This window comes from Microcebus murinus, chromosome 5, assembly GCF_040939455.1.
Source record: "Microcebus murinus isolate Inina chromosome 5, M.murinus_Inina_mat1.0, whole genome shotgun sequence".
Classification (NCBI taxonomy): domain Eukaryota; kingdom Metazoa; phylum Chordata; class Mammalia; order Primates; family Cheirogaleidae; genus Microcebus; species Microcebus murinus.
Genome location: NC_134108.1, coordinates 13,418,856 through 13,440,678, shown reverse-complemented (window position 1 = coordinate 13,440,678; position 21,823 = coordinate 13,418,856). Strand labels below are relative to the sequence as shown.

The 21,823-nt window shown below is 35.1% G+C and overlaps 1 protein-coding gene across 6 annotated transcripts in view; it reads right to left on the bottom strand.

Moving 5' to 3' along the window:
- Positions 1-21,823, bottom strand: part of SYNE1 (spectrin repeat containing nuclear envelope protein 1) — a 438,352-nt gene that overhangs the window by 247,214 nt on the left and 169,315 nt on the right. For all 6 annotated transcript variants that reach the window (XM_076002855.1, XM_076002857.1, XM_020287266.2 and 3 more), the window contains 10 exons: positions 21,039-21,179; positions 16,872-17,032; positions 14,756-14,906; positions 11,416-11,643; positions 10,937-11,035; positions 9,033-9,220; positions 8,530-8,653; positions 6,350-6,516; positions 3,691-3,844; positions 836-1,464 (listed from right to left, as the gene is read on the bottom strand). In XM_076002855.1, the coding sequence (XP_075858970.1) occupies positions 836-1,464; positions 3,691-3,844; positions 6,350-6,516; positions 8,530-8,653; positions 9,033-9,220; positions 10,937-11,035; positions 11,416-11,643; positions 14,756-14,906; positions 16,872-17,032; positions 21,039-21,179 (2,042 nt within the window). The remainder of the gene's footprint in view (positions 1-835; positions 1,465-3,690; positions 3,845-6,349; positions 6,517-8,529; positions 8,654-9,032; positions 9,221-10,936; positions 11,036-11,415; positions 11,644-14,755; positions 14,907-16,871; positions 17,033-21,038; positions 21,180-21,823) is intronic.

The following is a 21,823-nucleotide window of genomic DNA, read 5'->3' as shown; positions in this document are numbered from 1 at the left end:
CCTTGACTTAATGTTTGATCGTGGGCAAAAGAAAACAAATGTCCCTTGGCAGGGACAACATAATCTACATCCATTATGGGTACCTTGGTATGAGTGCATTTTAACCATTTTTTTTTTGCCATATAAATAAATGGGATAGAAAGTGGTCCCGAGAACATAATTCCAAAACCTTCTTCTACTAAGAAGGAAAAAGAAGATTGAAAAGAAGGCTACAATTTCTTTTCAATCTTTGAAAAGATTGAATGAATCTTTCAATCTTTGACACCTGTCAAAGTTACTAAGGGAACTTACCCTTGGCCCCTTTGCTCCTCTACTGAACTCACCTGACAAAACTCCAACTTTGCTTAAACCCGCTTCTCCGGCTTCTCCATACCTCTAAGCAGACAGTTAAAGGTGGTCGTGGAGAACCACTCTGCCAAGCTGACTGCTTCTGCTTTGAATGAACACAGACCTCAAACGGCTGCTCATCGCTTTCCTAAGCTCCTCGCCATAAGAGAATGATTTCACACCATTTTCTCTCCTCCAACACCTGCCTTCATTCTTATTACAGAAGATGAGTCCCTTCCCCATCGGTAAAATATTGCTTACAAATAGATAATATGATCTATATGCTGTCTTGTAAACAAGGTCTCAGAGTGGCTCATATATAGCTTTTGGAGAAATCCCTAAGGAAGCCAAAGAAATTTTAGTACTTCTCAAGCATCAAATTCATCATTGTTTTATCATCATAATGTTAAAAAAAAAAGTTTTCAAATATGGTACTAACAAAGTTTTGCACAAAAGTCAATTCTGAGAAAATACAAAGAAGATGAGTGGCTGAGACAGTTTGCCTTACCTCTGCTGAAGGGCCTGGCGTGTAGGTTCTCGGAGTCGTTCTTTGTCAGCCCTTTCTTCAATGTCCTCAATGCTTCTCAGCAATTCCTCCTTCTGGTCTTGGAATGCTTTTCTCAACACTGCCAGGGCATCCGCCTCACTCTGCTTGGTTCCCAGAAGGTTCTGGATCCGCTCTAACTCTGCACAGAGCTGATCCGCTGTGGCTCTGCAGGAAGTCCTTTGCTCAGAGCTCCCACTTTTCAGATGGTACTGGGCTTTGGTAAGAACGCCATCGAGACTGATGGCAGTTGATTCTAATGTTTTAGCGTCTCGAAGAGCATCATTTAGGTCCTTTTCTAACAGATCAGACTGTTTCTTGTTCATACTGTTGGTTGCTTCCACCGTTTGCCTCAGCTGGTAGAGAGTCCCGGACAGACAGGCGTGGCTCTGCAAGAATTCTGCCAATTGGGCCAGGGCCAGCTGCCTCCTCTCCACGACCTGGCTGGCCTCCTCGAACAGCTGGAAGCAGTCCTCTGCCTTGCCCTGCAGGAGGTGGAGGTCCTCCGCTCGGCCCAGAGAACCCAACTTCGCTAAGTGACCCTGCAGACTCTGCCATTCTCCCTTCTTGCTCTCCACTTCTGCTGCGTGGTCCTGGCAGGGGAGAGAGAGAGTGATTGATTGCTCAGATACACTACAGTTGATGACAGATACGCTCCAGGATTTGTGACATCAAGAGATATTTTAAGTATTTTTAGATATTTTAAGTATTTTAAGTATTTCATGGATAGCCTAGTATTTAAAGGTCATCTACAGTAAACCTTTAAAAAATATCCATAAAACTTCCTGTTTTGCTCATCTGTATACTTCACACGCTCTGATTTGGAACTGTGTCATTAATTTCATAGAAAAGAATTTCTTCATGGATAGAAATTTTACTTAAAAGATATTGAAAATTTGAAAGATTTTAAAAGATGTATTTTTTAAATTAAAAATTTAAAAGATGCATAAACTATTTTAACATTTTTTAATTTAAAATTTTAAAAGATGTATATCTGTATATATAAATATATAAATGTAAATATTTATATTTAAATATATTTCATATATTTTTATATATTTGATTTTTTATTTTTAAAAGATGCATATATAAAAAAACTTTAAAAAATTTACAAGATGCATTTGTGTGTGTATATGTGTTTCTTCAAAAAAAGTCTTCCAAATTTTTAATTTCTTTTAAGTAACAATTTCTATCCATGAAGAAATTCTTTTGCATGTAATTAATTACTTTCAAATCAGAGTTGTGCTTCCTGTGAGACTATTGTATAGGAAATTTGATGAGGTTCACAATAAATCACATTTAAAATCTAGCAGAAAATTGCTAATACTATCAGCATGGTTCCTATTAAAGAGAAGTTATTGCTGATCTTATTCTTGATCACAATGGCTTTAGGATTCCCTTCAGTGTGACTACTAAACTTTAGGCAGCTTCTTCCTGACTGGAGATTCCTGACCTCCTGTTTCCTATAGCACTTACTTTGGAAATAAATAAATTCATTCTCTACCACTTTGAGGCATAAAGCTTGTAAGAGCCTCTGGTCAGTTTTACAACCCTAGAATGTTTTTCACAAGGACGTGGGCACCACCCCTTTGAAATGTAGTCATGAAGGAAGATAGCATCCCTCTCCCCCAGTGTCTGTGGAGGGCAGGAGCCTAACATACTGGGCACTTGCCTCCAAGCTGTACAACTACCTCCTGCCCTGAAGACATCAGAAACTTTGCTCTTCCCTTCTGCAAAGCCAATTAGCAAACCCAACGTAGAATGAACACTGAAGAAATATAAAATGTATTGTTATAAGCACGTCATGTAGCTTATTTCTACTGTCCCAATGCTTGATGATTAATAGATGATTTTTAAAATACATTTTGATGTCAGGATAGATATCATGTGTTGGAGCTAAACACATTATAGAAAACAATACGCTAAGATATGCTGCTTTGGACTTCAAACCAAGAGCACCCGGGGAGTAGCAACTGCAGGGAATGGCCTTTCCCTGATCTGACTAAGGGAAGTTCCTCCAGAAGGAACGCGACATCAACCAGGCAAGAGTAACTCACAGGAAAAGTTTCTTAAGGTCTGACCACTCACTCAGAGAAACGTGTACCACAGGCTACCTTCTATTCTGACAGCCTTTATCTGCATAGGACATCTTTGTTCTCACACATTTCCTTCCCTCACGCTCCCATAGCTTGTTGCCACTGCACTCTGGAAGCCCCAGCTCCTATTTCTCTGTGTGGTATAAAAACTTTAGTCATTCGGTCCTTCTTTGAGTCTCACATTTTGGGGGACTCCTGTACATATGCACATAATAAATCCTATTAACTGGTCTATTGTCAGTTCATTTCATAGACTCAAATTAATGGGACTTTCAGAGGACACAGGGAAAGTTCTCATCACCCCTTCAAAGCATAATTTATAAAAAAGGGGAATAAGGCATGAATTTAAGCTAAATAATAACTGAGAAAAGCTATATCATTAAAGTATTAGAATTCAGTATTAGTTTTCAGTATTGAAATAAAACGAAATAGGAAGCTTAAAAATGGACATTCTTATCACTTTACACTAGAAAGCATTTGCTCCACTGTGAAGAAACAGTTTTTAAAGCGGTTGCCTGTTTTACCTGAAGTGGTTTTATCTGCTGAATTTATGTGCATAATGCATTGCTTAGATTCCCATGCTCAATTATTAAAACATATTCATATGAATAAAAAGTTAAATTGCTGCCATGCATTTTTTTATTTTAAAATGTTGCTTACCTTTATAATTCAAGAACTTTTTTTTTGTAAATAAATTCTTCAATCTTAAAAGAATGTATTTACCTTGTGCCGAGTAAGAGCCACTTGATGGTCTACCAGGCTTATCTCAGAAGTAGTTTGTAATTCACTGAGAAACAGCTTAATCCAGACAGAAAAGGAAAGCAGCAGCTCATCAAATTGCTGGTGTTCAGCGACCGCAGACTGAAGAAAATTAATCCTGTAGAGAAAGGTATTTCAGTTAAAATGTCCCCTAAGTGAACAGAAAGAGGAATTAAGTTTACACAAGGGTAAAAATGATGTCGTTATATTAATATATAGACAGGCCAGATCCTCTTGATGTTTTCTGCTTCCCAAGCCCTGTTTTTTCTCAAAATGTTCTGTCTCAGTTAACATTGCCACCATCCACCCTGATGGTCCTATGAGTCAGTCTTCATCCCGCCATGTCTTTACCGGTACCTCTGACCTATGCATGTCCTGTCGGAAGCCCCAACACACGTTCATTCTCGCTCTTCTCTCCATTTTCACTATCCAGCCCTGCTCTAAATCGCTTTATCTCCTGCCTGAGCTCCACTCTCCTAACTGGCTTCCTTCCCTCTCTGCCTCTATGCAGTATACTCTGTAGGAAACAGCCAGAAAGGATTTTGTATGATCAGGGCATTCCCTCGCTGTGCTTAGACACTGGAGCACTTTCCTGTTGTGCTTGGGAAGGCAAAACCCCAAAACTCCTTACTGTGGTCTACAAGGAACCCACATAAGCTACTTCTCTGGCCTCATCTGATACATCTCTGCCCCTTACTCCCGCTGACCTGTTTTCTGATATCCCAGCTCATTACTGCCTTAGAGCCTTTGCCATTTTTGCTCCCTCTGCCCATGTGCTCTGCTCCTAGACCCCTGGGTCTGCTCCTTGCACAGCACTCAGGTCTTAATCAGATGTCACCTCCCCACAGAGGCTTTGCTTGACCACCCAGTCTAAAAATGCACCATCCCGCTAGTCCCCGGCATGTTACCCTATTTCGTTGTATTCATAATGTTTAACACCACCTGCAACAGTCTTGTTCATTCACCTGTTTAATTATGTATCTATCTTCCCAAGCCCCATCCTCCCCTCCCTACGCCACGAGAGTAAGGACTGTGCCCACTTTGCTTTCTACTATCTACCTAGCACTTAAAAAGGTGCCTAGGATATGGTCAGGGATCGATCACTGTTTTTGTAATAAATGAATTAGCTTTTTAATAATCTGTGATCATAGATCAGAATTCAAAACCCATATTAAAAATAATTTCTTAATCAAATGCTAATATTCATTACAATGGTTTATATTCAGAGTTCAGCTTTTAAACCAGCTTTCATGTTTTAATCTTTACATAATCTTCTACACATTATCTTTCCATACATAATTTATATGTTGAATGCCTTCCCACATTTGCATCACTTTAAAAGTCCTTTACTTTCCCTGGGAGGGACAGATGGAAGGCAGATACTGTTCTGTTTTATAGAATGTTGCTCACCTTTCAAGAACTGGCACCAAATCCTTCTGGAAATCTTTCCCGAACCCATTCAAACGCCCCTTTTCTTCCTGTTCCTATAATGCTCTGTGCTCACCTCTCTCATTGGTTTCCCACACTATCTGTAAATTGCTGGAGGTCAGGTTTTGTTTATTTTGGTGGCTCCAATATCCGCCTGATACGGTGCCTGGCCCTCAACAGACACTGAGTGCACATTTGTTGACTGAATAAATGAACAAATAACCATGGAATACACACAAGCTCCATGAAAGCAGAGAGTGAAACTCATTTCCCATTGTTATCCTCAGCACATAGTACAGTGTTCCACCCATTGTAGAAATACAATAAATATTTGCTGAATGAATGAATCTATGGCCAAATTAAAATTTTTTAATAAAAATAAATAAAATAAAATAAAAATGGCTAGACAGGTTAAATGCTCATCTAAGATCATATGGATAATCAATACTAATGTAAAGAGAAAATCTGTTTTCTGGTATATTAGAAAGGTATAGATGCCAATTGTTAATCACCAAGTTAATTAAGATTTAATCCATTTTTGCTTCCATTTACTATAACAGCAATGTCCCTTGCTCTCTCCAAAGATCTATATTAAAATGAAATGGAAAAGCATGTGTATAGAAAATGGAAAAGCATATGTATAGAAAATGCCTCTGGTTGAGGAATAGCACATTAGGTGAAATTTTAGTTACTGTTTTTCTTTTGTACACAAACAGCTTAGGCAATAAATAAATACCAACATTAGCAATGCTACTCTCTTTAATCTATTTCAAATGGTGTAATCATTTTCCATGATTTTACAGCTAAAATTATGAATTGAGGCTCAACAGAAATGCTTATTTTTGAGGACCTTAATTAATAAAAATGACAGATAAAGTAGTTTTTTCCTTTCTACAGAAAGCCCATGAATAGCTGAGCTAAATAAAAGTAAATAAAAGTAAAAGTTTCTTCCTTTCTACAGAAAGCCCATGAATAGCTGAGCTAAACAAAAGTAAACAAAATTATGCTTTCTTAATTTATTTGCTCACCATTAAATACAAATGAACAATATTAGAAGGGTTTTTTTTTATTTCGGCATATTATGGGGGTACAGATTTTAAGGTTTCAATAAATGCCCATTTCCCCCCCTGCCCCCACAAGTCTGAGTCTCCATTATGACCATCCCCGGTTTTTTTTTTTTTTTTTGAGAACCAACCTTTTGCTAATTATCTGTGGTAAATCTCTCCATCTCTCATCCAACTGCTCCAACTGTAGTTTCATCATTTTCACATCATCTTTGGAGGCTACTGAGAACAGTGATTCCTTCAATTGCAAAAGGTTGCTATAGGATGAGGCCTGGGATACAACTTCCTTTTGCAGCACCTGAGAACAACAACACATTACAGAATAGGACGTGTGACTCCCAGGTGGTTGCTTTCCCAAGGATTTCCAATTTCTTGCAAAGTAGAAATCACTGGGGCCAGGTTGAAGAGAGTTTTATTACTTGATTTGGAAATGGATCCACTTAACCTCTATTGCAATTTTTAAAATGCTACTGAAACCTGGATAAGTTTTCTGGAGTCTGATTTATATTAAGTTAGGCAAATTTAGAAGCTGTAAAATTTCTTTCAGCATGAAGAAGCTGCTTAGGCAAAGAAAATCAAAGAAAAACTATTGCCAAGGAGAACTGATGCATGGCTTACAATAACAGAGACACGATTCTAGGTACCTGGAACATGGTCTCCGTCTCTGTTTAGAGTCTATATTTGGGAACTTAAGGGATCTTCATTTCACTTTCAAGCAACCGAACTATTTATTTTTTAAAAATTTAATCAGGCAATGAATCTCTTAGGTACTGTGAGATTCCCACCTAATAAGAGATAAGATATAAACACTCATATAGATAGGCAGCAATAAAAAAAGGTGTTGAGATGATAGTTAAAGCTTGGTAGATAGCAGATGTTTGCCAAGATGCTTTCTAGTGAAGCCACATGTGTTATACAAGCCAAATTGCTAAAGGGATCAAAGGAAGGAGTACACAGCCTATAGACCACAGGTGGGACCACAAAGCAGAACTGGGACTTATCTGGGCAGGACAAGGAAAGAAGCAGCATGGGAGGCAAGGCCAGGAGGTGGGAAAGTACAAGTCAGGTCCAGCCCACAGCAGCGAGGCCGCCTGGCTGACACGGTGTCTGGATGCCCGAGTAACAGAAGCCCCCAGTCCTCTCTCCGTCCTCGAACACATACAACACTTAGTTTCCAAAGAGAGGCATGTAGCAACACAGTTTTATATGCCTAGATATCTTTGTATCTGTGCCTTATCACTTGTAAAGCCAGGAACTGTGACTCCTCTGCTTGGAACATGTCACATGTGTTTGGAAGAAGATAAGAACCACATTGTGGACTCAGGATACAGGCACTGTAGGTTTCGAGAAGGGACTTTTGGGAAGGTAAATGCAGACACTGTTGTTTAATAAACCAGAAAGGCAAGAGAACCAGGAGTATGGAGTAGCCTCAAAGTCAAGGAAGAAGAAAATTTGAATATGAGGCAATAGGTTCAGATGCTACAGATACCTCTGTCACAGTTTTTAGAAAAGCAATTATAAAAAGTGAAATAACCTAGCTTTATCTTAAATTTATTATAAAAGGTGGTGGGAGAAAGTTGGAATATAAATCTGTAATACAATAAATCTCCTTTAAGAAGCAACTTTAATGAATTTTCTGGCATAGACAGTATCGCTTAAAGCAAGCAATTTATTAATCTCCAGAAATCAGCAACATTTTTGACTGTAGCTTCAATTAGACTTAAAGAATGTTTTTTAGTTTAAAAACTTAACTTCTTCGAGGACGTAATAAGCTAGTAGTATTCTTTGTCTTTCTGCCTATCATTTGCATTTGCGCTCATTCATTTTTTTCTGCCTTGCTTGAAAATAATCCTAACTGTGACCTCTTTGTACATTTTATTACTTCTCTCTTTAAAAAAAACTTTTTATTACCAAAATTTTATATACATGCAGAGGTAGAGAGATTATACCTATTACCTGCCTCAAAAATCATTAACTGATAGTCAACCGTGTTTCTTCTATTTCTACCCATCCTTCCCTCAACTCTCTTGCCAGATCATTTTTATTCAAATGCTAGACATTATATTATAGGATTTTCTAACACATCACAGAAACTGATCATCACGAAATGTACATCCTTACTTTGTCTTTCAGCTCAGGGTTACTTTCCTCTTTTCAGGGTACTTTGACATCAAATGATGCTTCCGGGATCATAAATCCAAGCAAGAAGTGAAGTGGGATAGAGGTTTGTTTATTATTTTATCATTTTTAAAATAATGCAACCATAAGAAAGAGCATCTTATTTTCCTTCCTCACACTTTCTTGAACTTGCCTGTATTAATTGAAGTTCGCCTTCCACTTTGACTCTGTCTGCAGAAATGTCCATTTCTGGGGAACTGGCTACAGCTTCACACCGCTCTAACCAGGTCAGAAAGGATGACAGTTCTTTCTCTAGCCTAAAGGAAGCAGAGAAAAGAAACAGTTTCATTTAAAATCATCATGTGAGAAGACTAAACCTTTCTGAAGTTGGAGTGTTCAACATGAACCATTACAAATAATAAAATGTTGGTTATCTCAGGCTTAGATGTAAAGGTAGAAAAATGACTCCTTTCATTTCCGTGTGTGCTTGCACACATTGGGTAATTTGTCAGATACAAAGACATCCTCTCCACTCTCAGAAGTCCTCATCTTATAATGAAGATCAAGATCTTCCTATACGAGACACATGAGCTCACGTATTATACATCTGGGATGATTATTCCCTGTCATTTAGAGAACAGTTGTCCAGAATTTCTTATTTAATAATGATGGTAAGTCGAGCAAAACATCGCTCACCTCTGCCAGTGGGCCAGCAGGTTCTCCAGGGCAGTCTGTCTCTCCTTGGCCCTGTTTACTGTCCCCTTGTATCGCTGCTGCAGGGCTGCAGCCTCCTGAACACAGGACTCTCTGTTCTCCACCTTCCGGGCACTGGCTGAGAAGGCGGCCACTGTATTGCTCAGCGACTCCAGGGCCTGGCAGACGTCCTAAGGAGGGTGCGGAAGGAACACAACCAGCGCACAGGATCCAATGAGACCTACGTCTTTCTTTGAGATGCATCAGGGCAAACTAGTTTTCCTTAGTCATAATAAACAGCAATAGTACTAAAAACTGGGTACAAATATACAGTTTGATAAAAGAAAAAAGACAAAAAAGACAGTGTGTACGATAGATCAGTAGGGTGACTCTAGTTCACGATAATCTATTTCGTATTTCAATATAGCTAGAAGAGAATAATTTGAATGCTTCTAGCATAAAGACAAATATTTAAAGCAATGGATATCCCAATTACGCTGATGTGATTTTAATAAACTATATGAATTTATTAAATTGTCCCACATACCCCCTCAAAAAAATAACTAAAAACTGAATCTAAAAAAATCTCTCCTTATGATGTACAGCAAGACAGTGAAAATGAGAAGTTACTTCATGAACACAGAAATAAAAAATGAGAATGGAGAGGCTTTCCCCAAAGAAGAATGTGCTGCTGTATGTCTGAATAACTTCAACTTTCCCTTAACAATTCAGATAGTTTGTGAAAATTATTATTCATTTTATGCCAAATATGTGAGCATTTTAAAACCCTATTCTTGATTTACAAAAACTACATGTAATATACTATAATCTCTACAAAAACTATATAGAAAGAGTTATGGCTGAAATGGCTGCTGTCAGGAATCAATACTACTACTACTACTACTAATAAAGAATAATAAGAAGAATGTGGCAGGTACTGTGTTATGTGCATTGCATGTATTAACTCATTTAATCTTCATGAGAACCCTAAGAGGTATGTATGCTCTTTCATTATCTTCATTTTACAAATTAGAATAGCAAGGCAGAGAAAAATAATTTGCTCTAGGAAATCTAAATATGAGAAACAGAATATTATCCTCTCTGGTACTCCATTATTAACTTAGTTGTCTATTAAAATAATTTCATCACATGAACTTTTCCTCATGGTTTTGTATTAAAAATTACACGAATAACCCAAAAATGCATTCTCATTATAAATCTTCAAACAATATAAATCTTGCTCCCATTTCCAGATGTGCCTTTGTCAACTGCTTGTTTTCCATCGCAGCTGTCCCCTTTCTCTACATTTTATGTACATATGTGCACACACGCACATGTAGTAGGAATATCTGCATTATTGTTTATTAATTAACATATTTCTTTTTAGTATTTCTTTGTGTATAGCTCTTCCTGTTTGCTCCTTTCCCCAAATTCTGTTGGAGCCTTGCAGAAGTTTCGCAATGATCAGTTCAGAGCACAGACCAAAAAAGCCAGTCATTAGAAATAGGTTAATGAGAACACATTCTTTGCATATTTGAGTGTAGTGGGCTAAAATCTGAAATCTGCTGTGCACATCTATTTTTTTCCTTGCACATTTAATTTTTTATAGTGCTGGCAAGTGGTAACAGGGTTTATTAAAGCTATAATCTAAAAATGTTACATATTCTAATTAAAAGAGAGAAATATATTTTAAATGAATACTTCTTTAATACACATTTTAATGAAAACTTACCTGCATACCAACATTCCTTATATTACATAAAGTGACTATGTTTAATCTATATAATTCCTCAACATAAAAAATTTTCCACTTTTAATTCTCATAAAAATACTCTGTTTTTTTCTCAAGTAGGAATTATCAAACTTCTGAGTTGATAAATAGTAGAAATGTTGAAGCACACTCTTACCATATGTTCTTGGAGAATTTTGTATGTTTCTGTAGCTGAAGAACATATTTTAATTGGATCAGCAAGTTTATCTTCAAATTCAGACACAGTCTGCTGGATCTAAAACATTGGTGCAATATAAAAATAATGGGGGGAAATATACATCAAGGCAAAAAAGGTTATTGAAAAGTCAGCATATCTACCTTTTATGGATAACTTTTAATGTAATGATAAAATGCATTTTTTAAAAAATATCAAGCCATGTATCCAATTATTTGAAAGGAAAATGTTTGTTTTAATGACTATCCAAACACAATGTACAACATTCTTATATTCCACCCACAAAATACTTTTCAAATAATTATAAATTTGTTCATCATTGACAACTTGGTAGATGATTGGCAAATTGTCTTTCCTTATTCTGCTATTTGTGGAATATTTATTGCATTTCCCTATAAATACAATGTGAAATACATGAGTATACCAGGGCCAATTCTTACCTTTCTAAGATTCTCTTCAAACTTTTGCTGTTGTGACAAATGTCCCAGGATTGTCCCTTCCAGACATTGTGTGTGCTCTCGGAGTTCTTCCCAATATCTTCTTATTTGTGTCAACTTGGCTTTGATTCGAGCAGATTCTCCAGTGGTAATAAACTGAGCAAAAGACTGAGCTGCTTCTTCTAATTCTGTAATGCTGCCGATCTTACTTTCTATTTCCTGGATTGTGACCTAATATTTAAAACAAGAAAAATGACAATGCAGGTTGAACAAGCTTTCTGAAATGATGGAACTATCTGCATATAGAGAAAATCAGGAAAATTTCCTTAATTAACATTTCAACATACTTGAATGATCAGAGCACAGCTATGAGCAAACACCATGTGGTTGGGGAGGATAGAAATGGCCAATGATGTCTGCAAAATACAACCTGACAGAGGTTGTGCTCACTGGATAGAGAAGAAAGAGAAACAGCTACTCCTGTTTGCAGAAAAGTAAGCAAGGAAATGTCCCTGGATCTCTTACAGTATCTCTGAAGGCACAGAGAATTCTCTGCTTACCCTGTGAACCAAGCATTTTAACTAGCTGATCTGGGGAAGCATTGTGTTTCAGTAACTCATTGGAATGCTAATATAGACATTCATTTATTTTTCTAAAATGGAATTGAGTATTTTATGGCTTACTAAACAAAAAAGTTTTCTGATTGCACTCCTACCTGAAACCAGGTTTATTTTTTTTTAAATTTTATCATCTATTCTTTATGCCAGTAATTTCAAATCTAGAATCCATTAGGATCATCTGGCCCCTCCTTTCTGGGATTCACAATTACAAATTAAGTCTAAGGTGAGGCTCAAGAATTTTCACTTCTAATAAATTCCCAGGTGATGCTGATACTGCTATTCCAGGGACTCCACTGCTATATTCATTAGCTACATATTAATATTTTACAGCAAAAAGCCTATGTAATATAATTTTAATTTGGAGCAAAAAGGACATTTTATATCTTAGCAAACACTTGAAAAATACTGGTAACTACTAAGAATGTATGTGCATATATGTATGTGTAGGGTTATGTCTCTCATAAACATATATTTAAGAAATAAAAATTGTTTCCCTGAGAAAAAGGGCCAAATCATTCAATCAAAATAATGTCAAAAATTCAGACAAGTCTTAAATAATTTAAATAAAAAATATAGTTATCTTAAAAAAATAAATTTGTGACTTCTACCTAAATGAAACAACATAGTCAGAAATAACATCTGTCTAGTTGGGACAACCAAAAATAACTTATATCAGATTAAATGCCAGGTATGGGTAAGTTATTTATTTTTATTTTTCATATGCATGACCGCAGTGGTATATCTGATAGATACCTGTTGTTTGAGCATTAAGGCAGCCTTTCTTCATTTTGGTGTTTTCTAAGACTATATTTTTTAAGAAAAATTACTCATAAATTCAACATATATATATTGAGTGTCTACAATGCACTCATAACTGTTCCAGGTGCCTGCAATATTATCGGTGAAATAATCTTTAGTTAAGAACAGAGTTCTTAGTTCTTAGAGTCATACCTGTCATCAAAAAATTCATAAACACAAACCATACAATTGTATTGTTGAATTGTGGTAAAAAAGAAAAACTATGCAAGAGAAGAAGATGGAATATAATTCCAGCATTTATTCTTATTATTTATCATTATCAATTAGGAATAAGAAATCGGTCGTTTAGAATAACATGTAATGAGGAACAAAAATGGGCTTAGAGTATTTATCTTCCAATAATGCAAATGCTTCATTAATTTTAATCCTAAAGTTGTTTTAAAATGAAAACACTATGGCAAATGTTACAATATTTTTAATATTTCCTATAATATAGTCTTTTGCTTGGAAATAGAATATGAACATATTATCCCAATTTCCATAGGACACTGTATTACATTCTTTTATTTCTAGTATCTTTTTCCTAGTATTCTTATGCATTTAATATATTTTAGATAATTTTCAAAATGCCATATTGGACATACCAAAATGTATTTCTAGTCTGATGGCACAGAAATCCACAACTGAATATTTAAATATTTAAAATAAAATATGTACATATCTTTTTTCTGAGGAATAATAGTGAGATGACATTTGATCATTGATATATTTTGGAAGTCTTGGAATAAAGGTTAAAATAATAGTAAATGAATCATAGAAAGGATAAATAACTTAAAATGTATGTTAATTTTTGAAAGGGGATTTTTTGAGATAAAATTATTTAAATGTGCTATTCCCTTTTTACTTAGAATTTAGCAAAAATAATAAAATGACAACTTTTGAAAACAGTTTTAAGGATTAATAATATTTCATGAATACCGTTTAATGGCTTGCCATCTATTTTTCCCAGTACAGCACAGAAGACATAGCAGACTGTGTGTACCACCCTCCACGTATCCTTGATTGCAAAAGATGTGTGATAAGCAAGGACGATCTGCGCAGTGGGTAATCTTAGCTGAGCAGCACTGCATCCTCCCACCCTGCACATGGTAATAACTTGCTCTGAGTCATAGTGTGAAACATTCCCTTACCTTGGTATTTATTTTACTATATTTAATTGAATGAAATGGCAGAGGGTTTTCCCACTCCAAAAAAAAATGAGCTGAGATAGAAAAAGAAGTGCCTGAAGTTTGAAAATGTGTGGTGTAAAATTGTATAAAAGAGAGATGACCACGATGAGCTCATTTCCTGGAGCCCATTTTTTGTTAAACTGTTTGAATGAAGTGGACGATGACAGTCTATCTGTATGGTTATTTTAGAGCTGGAAGAACTAAACAAGCAGAGTATCTCTGTTCAAGCCCCAAGGTCAGAAATGAAAACATTAGAGCTCCTAGGTTTGGTTGGTTCACCTAAAGAAAGTAGTTTTTCAAACTCCTCCTCGTGGTGGGTGAGGGTAAGTACCACCAATTCTTGAGCTAGACATTTGGAATGGTTCTTATAAAGCTGAGTTGTAGATGATGAATACATTTCATGTTGTATAAATAAATCAACAGAGAATTCGATTGACGTTAATTCAAAATCAAGGAAAAGAATAACGTAACCATAAAAATATTTTAATGATATTGCACACAATATTGACTTTAAATGCACAAGTCAGACAATATTAATACATAATTCCATCTATAAAGTGTTGCTCAGTATCAATCAAGACCTCCTAGCTTAGTAATTTATATGAAATTTAATTTTAATAGAGTCACATCACAATGAAAGATTTGTCCTGGGACCAAATAGCATTTGAAGAAATGTAAGAAAGGAGTTCTTAAAAGCTACACATGGATTATAAATATAATGTGTGAACAGGTCACCTTAATTTGGCTGATTTGCATGTCCATGGCAGATGACGAAGTTTCCAAGGCATTGAGTTCTTTTTCTTTCTCAGTTATCCAGACGGACAGAGTCTCAAAATTACTGCCAAAATGATCCCACTTGGTTTTCACCATTTCCATGGTTTTAATACTAAAATTAACCAAATTAAGTAAATAAAATGCAGTACTTTAATAGAGAACAACACATTTTTTCTTTAAATCACCCGATGAAAAGATAGTGAAGACATCTGTGACCATTTCAAAGTTGAAACTATTTGAACTGAAAAAAAAATGCACATCTGATTTGAGTACTTTGTGGGGCCTCAAGTTTTCCTATCTCCTCTGAGAATGAACATTCAATGAGGTGGCATTTATTCTACGTTATGCATGGAACTGCACTTCAAACAACATAGTGCTTGGTCCAAAGGAGTTTGAATCCAGGAATAATCTAATTAAACTCTGCATGTGACCAGTCGTTGCTAAGACTCATTTTAATAAACTATGCCAGAAGAGATTCCAGTGTACATAGTTTTTCAAAAATCCTATTTTTATGGAATTGTTCCTCTTGCTCTTAAAGGAGAGACACTGCAGTGATGCTTTATAGTGAAAGATGTTTATAAAATGCATCTTCATGAATCTAGACAGAACAGGCCCTATTTACCATTAGAGTTAAGTCTGAGATTTATACTCTCTAGTGATTTTAGCTATTTTCATAGATGTCCTATGACCCTGATTCCAAAAGACTTTTATAAACTTTGTGTATAGAGCACCCTAAACTACTTTTAGACAACTTAGGCTTTATTTGTAACAGATCTAATGAATAAATTATCAACTATAGATTCCCTGTGTGTATTAGCTATGCATATATAACCAGGTGAATATGGCTTTTAGTCTAGGAAAAAACTAAGAAACTAACAGTATATCATTCAACTGATAAATCCTTGGGTTAAAAAAAAAGTGAAAGAATGTTCCTGTTTACCAAAAGGCACTTAAAGACATCAAGAAAAATAAAATGGCATCATTGATTGTCAAATTTAATAGTATTGCAATCTCAAATTTATACCCCAGTTGTGCTCAATTCTCTCAGCAGTACAGGTAATGCAAGCTATGTTATATTTTAACTTTTAAAATGAAATAAAGATCCAAATGGATATTCTTAATAGAAGCAGCTTCCTTTCCAATAAACTATAAGTTTTACTATTTCCATAACTTGATGGATAATATTTAATATAAAGTCCTCAAAGTTTCAAGTCATAATTTGTTTTAAATAAAATATTTATCAAATTTTAAAGTTTAGGCAAATGTAAAATGTTAATTTCAAGGTGTTAATAGTATTAAAAACAAATTTTACACTTTAAAATTCATCTTAGAAATGATGTCCTGTTTCTTAAGAATAACATGCTATTATGTGTCATTGATTTGCCACTAAATAACCTTAAAAATAGAAATGTTTAGTCATACTATTTTGAGGAATATTGGCCATATCCTCATAAATTTACCCCCTCCAAACTTTTTGTATTTATTTTATATATAACAGGATATCAAAAGGCCAAATTGTTATGTCATTCTTTTGAGATAAACAAACATTAAATGTTTAAAAATAAAATAGGCTTTTAACGTTAGCTTCTGGAAATAGCATATTGAGTGATAATTTGAATACCGAGGCACTGTAAACAAGCTTCATGACTTCCGTAAGTTGGAGACATTTGGTCTATGTGATGTGTATTTCATCTAGAATTAACATTAAGAAAATATCTCCTTTTCCCTCCAGCTGGTGACAGCAGAATAATATAGTAAAAAAAAAAAAATTAAATATTAGCTCTTTTTAAGGTTCCCTCTATAATGTACAAAGGCCACAGAATGGAATAGATATGGCTTTCTCATGAACTAATCTCTTTAAGTCGCAAAAACCACATCCCTTATATTTTTTGGCTCTGTTATTATTTGTTTCTGTGTTAGTGATACTTTCTTTTGAATTGTAAGTTGCTTCCTCAAAACATGCTGAAATACACAGACACTTTGAGATTTCAAAAGAATGTTTTGAATACAAGATACAGGAAAGATTGTATGAAACTTTATCTCAGAGAAGAAAGTTTAGGACTTGTCAATCACATACTCTTCTTCAAGCGTGTCTTCTAATTTTTTGACTTGCTCTTTGATTGACTTGGCCTGCTGTTGAAGCAGCTGCTTATTTTTGGGCCCAAGTGGAATCTCTGAGGCTTCCTTTACAAGGTTCTCAGCTTGGATTGCGATACTTTCTGTCCGTTTAGAAAACTCCTAGAAAAAAAAAACATTATAATTGTTAGGTAGACATTTTATGTTATTTAACTCTGCTCTTACATAAATTGCTTATACTGCATAGTATTCCTCAGAATAGATGGATTTGTACATGTGTGGATCTTATACTGTACTTATGACCAAAATAGACCCTTTGCTAACATTTTTTCATTTTACACACACAGCCAGCTACAAATATTCATATTAATAATTATCCAACAATTCTCATAAAAATGGTTTTTCCATTATTTCCTGGCTTTGGTTTATTTGTTAGAATTCTTAGCTATATTATAATGATTAGCTTATCCACAAGTATAGTAATTTATTACAGACCAATTCACAAAATATTCAATAGTAATTGATTTTTTTCTATCATAGAGATAATGGATTTCTAGGCCAAGGAATAGAAATAGATATTTCTTTAATTTAATATCTTTAAAAAAATAGAGTATCAGTGGTCCTTATTATAAAGAAACATTTAGTTTCCCAGTTTCCTAAAAAGGGATATCATCTGATCTTAATGCTTGTATATCTTATTTATTTCATATGCATATGCAACATGATGGAAAGAAGGTAAACTATGAATCAGTCAAGCTTCGGCCAGAATCCTAGATCAGCTAATCACTAGTTGTCTGACTTTGGTGAATTACTTTTCAGGCTCTGTAATGTAAAATGCAGATGGTAATGCTTTTCCTGGAAGGTGACTATTAGAATTCCATTAGCAACTTTACTTTTAAGTGCCTAACATTCTGGCAGGTCCCAATTATTTTCCTACACATAAAATTGAGGAGAAAATGGGTTATTAAGTCCATACACAGATTTTAACAATACTGAACTCTTTTAATTAAAAAGTTAATTTAATATGCATGAGACAGGTAAACTTTAGATGTTATCTGAATTTTGTCACTTCAATATATTGAATACAGAATTAGAAAAACACAGTGATAACTTTGAGTGAAGAAAATTAACTTAGTGTCTCTTTTCTTTTCATTTAAGATAATCTCACAGGAAGTTTAAATTTTGATCATCAACTCCCCTCTCTTCAATGGATAATGTAGAAATCTAACGTAAATATTCTTAAAAATTCAGCTTTTTGATCAGAGCACCTCCTAGAATTATTACACAATACCATATAAGATAGAGTTACTACATAATACTATTGTATCTTCATGTTTGAAATACTTAACGTCCTCATAGAACTATCAATGTTACTTCATAGAAGAAGTACCCTGCAATTTGAGAGGCTAAAAATAAGTACAGCTTCCTTATGGTATAGAGACTTATGGTGTCCTAAAATATGATACATGCTAATGTCACAACTTTAAGTTCTATGGTTAAAAGCACACACTATTACTATATGTGAACTTACAGTCATTGTAGATTCAATTGTGAAGACTGTGAACCACAGCATGATTTCTTAGAATCCCAGGAATAGAATAGGAAGTATAAAATAAAATGATTTTTTACACTAATGTTTCTCAGAACCCAGGAAAAAAACATGGAGAAAGTAATATTTGAAAGTGCTTATATACATCCAATCTTAGAGCCTTTTGTGTGAGCTATGTAAAGAGAAAGCACAATGCTGAGGAATCCAAAGATAGAAGTGATGCTGATAAAAACGAAAATTAAATGAAAATAGAATAACACTGTAAGGCCTTATCTCCAAGTCCTGAGAAGGAGACATATGAGTGGTAGCAGGATCCATCGGGAAAGAACTGACTCACATCAGATTGATCTGGAGTTGAAACCAGGCTCTGCCCTTTTCTAGCTGAGTGACCTTGAGCCACATCTCTCTGAATTTCCATTTCCTCGTCAGTAAAGCCATGCCTTTTTGTGAAAATTAAACAGGATATTGCTATGAACACCCTACCTCACATCAGCACACAGAGGACACAAAACCATTCCTTAGCACAAGAACCACTCCAGGACTATTAACTGGAATAAAGATTATAATAACAATGCAAGGTGAAGAAAGAAGTAGAGAACAACTGTTCTAGATTATTTATACATGTTTATGTGGCAGTGTACATAAGCAATTAGCAGTAAAGTGGCTCAGTCTTGGAATGAAAATATAATATACAGGCTAAGGGTGTAGGCTCTGGACTGAGACTTTTTAGGTTTGAATCTCAACCTCACCATTTAGTAATCTAGAGATCTTAGACAAGTTCATCATCAACTTTGTGTCTTATATGTCTATGTCCTTGTTTATACAACAGGATTAATAATGATAGCTATTTCTTAGGATTGTTTTGAGGATTAAATTAAAATGATAAAACATCAAGTAATTAGACCAGTATACAGTATGTGTTCAATAAATTTTAGACCAGTATACAGTATGTGTTCAATAAATGTTAGTTTATATTATTAAATCGATCCCAAAGTATGGAAGATCATGAGCTAAGGAGAATTTTAATAACAAGACTAAAAAAGTTATATTTGTTTCATCTACAGACAAACAAATCTAAAGAGATTAGGAAGAGTCACAGGGTGTCAGAAACCCTGGTTAGAACCTTGGTGGAAACACACACACAAATTAACCCAACAGATGCCTTTGTATTTATAAAAGATACCTAATACATTTAACAGATAAAATAATTACAAATAGAAATTTTAAAAATGTTCTACTTAAATGACTGATGAAAATTGTACAGAATTAAAGGAATGTGTGGCTTTATAAAACTTCAAACTCCTTGGTAAGTTAATAAAAGGAGAAATAACAAAAAGTAGTATGAGAGACAGAGAAGCCTTTTACTGGTAAAGAAACAGAAGCATGAGGTATTACTTTCTCCCATCCAAGTCCTAACCAGGCCTCACACTGCTTAGCTTCTGAGATCAGATGCATTCAGGGTGGGATGGTCATAGACAATGAGGGTTTACTTTCTAAAGGCTAAGAAAGGGTGTGTGCAAGTCTCTTCTTTCTTATGTATCAGCTAACCTATTACTATACCAATTCAGTCCTCTATTAAACCCAAAATATGTGCAATAGCCAAAAAAAAAAAATGACCTGTACATGCTTTGTACAAATTAATTTGTTTGCTCAGAGTGTTCAGGGTATTTGAGATCATAGAGTTGAGCTCATTTAGCACATCTACTAAATATTCTCTCTTTGATGCCCCATTGGAGCCTAAAACTCACTATATCCAAAACTGAGCTGCTCATCTTTCCCCATTAACAGCTTCTCCTTCAAGCTCCCCATCTCACTCTCATAGTCTCCGTCAGGTTCAAAACCTTGGGTATCACCTTGTTTGCCTTCACTCTTTCTAGGTAGTTGCCCTATCTTGGTGTGAACTCCACATCTTTTCCATCTGTCCCCATGTATCAACTGCCACTCCCACCAACCTTATTTATGACCATATTAACTCCCATATCTTCATATGCAGTGACTTTCTAATTGGACACCATAATCCCACTCTTTCACATTTTCAGTCAATTTTCTACAACTGCCTAGAAATTCATCTCCCTAAAGCACAGCTCTGGTCGTGTGATCCTCTTACTTAAAATCCTTCAATGGCTCCTGCTCCATTTTGTCTTAGAGAGTAATGCTTTAACTTTTCGAGACTCTTTGTGATGTAGCACAGCTTTCCTTTACAAATTCACTTCTCTTTATTCTACTTTATAACACAGAATCCCCATATCAAACACTTTTATCCCTCATGCCATTCTGCCTTCCAGGAATGTCTATTTTCTGCTCCAAACTCCACTTTTGAAGTTTTGCCTGCTCTTCAATGTTCAGTTAAAAAAAAATCATTTCCTCTAGCTTTTTAAAAATGTATACATGTATTAGGGAACTAACCATTTCCCATTTTTATGAAAACTTTATCTTCATTTGTGATGTTTAAATCCTACTTATGTTTTTATTTCCCAGTGTGTTGAAAAAAATGGGTCATCAACAAATAGTAAATCTTGATTAAATGAATAATAGCAATTAATAGTAATAATGCAGAAGAAATAATTTTTTTTTTCTGAGTACCGAGTACCAAGGAACCACATGGTCTTATGAATATACCTTTGTCTGTTCCAATTCTGAAGATAAACTTTCCAAACTGCTAAAACTCAAGAAGCGTTCATGGCTGGAACCTGTTTGAAAAAGGTATCTGACTACTGTTTCTTTGTTTGTTTCAAATCGCTCCCATTTTCTTAATGTGACCTAAATTTGAAAAAATAAACAACATATCAGGTTACAAATGACCAAAGTGTGTCATAAAATACTGCCACATTTCCATGCATTTGCTAAATGGTCAACTTCCAGTAAACCCTTAGTCAAATTTCACAGTCACACTGAGTAAAGGTGATTCTACTGTCTTCTATAAGAATTTCCTTTGTCAATCTCAATGTCTTCATCAGCAAAAACAGAAGACACAAGGAGTAGATGATGTCTGAGTTGTCAGTTGTAAAGCCCTAGAAACACAAAGATATTACTGAAAATGTAGATAAGTAACGAAAGAAAAAAATGCCTCTCAATCTTTCTCAGAAAAGAAAGGAAGCAAAGGAGGATGGAGGGAAGGGGAGAGGGAAAAAAAGCCAAGGGAGCAGATAGCAAAAACTCAAAATTTTTTGAAGGTCAACATCACAATAAAGCAAAAAGGTGGCATAAATGTGTGGATGCAGGACTTCATGTTAAAAGTAAAATACGATCAAATTTCTGCATTCAGACAAGTGTGGATTAAATCCTGGCTTTATTATTGATCCCTGTTGTGTAACATCACGGCAAGTCCTCAAACTCTTTCTTTTCAAGCAGCTACACTTATAAACGTGCAAATTACAATAAGGCGGATGTGAAGATTAAAAGAG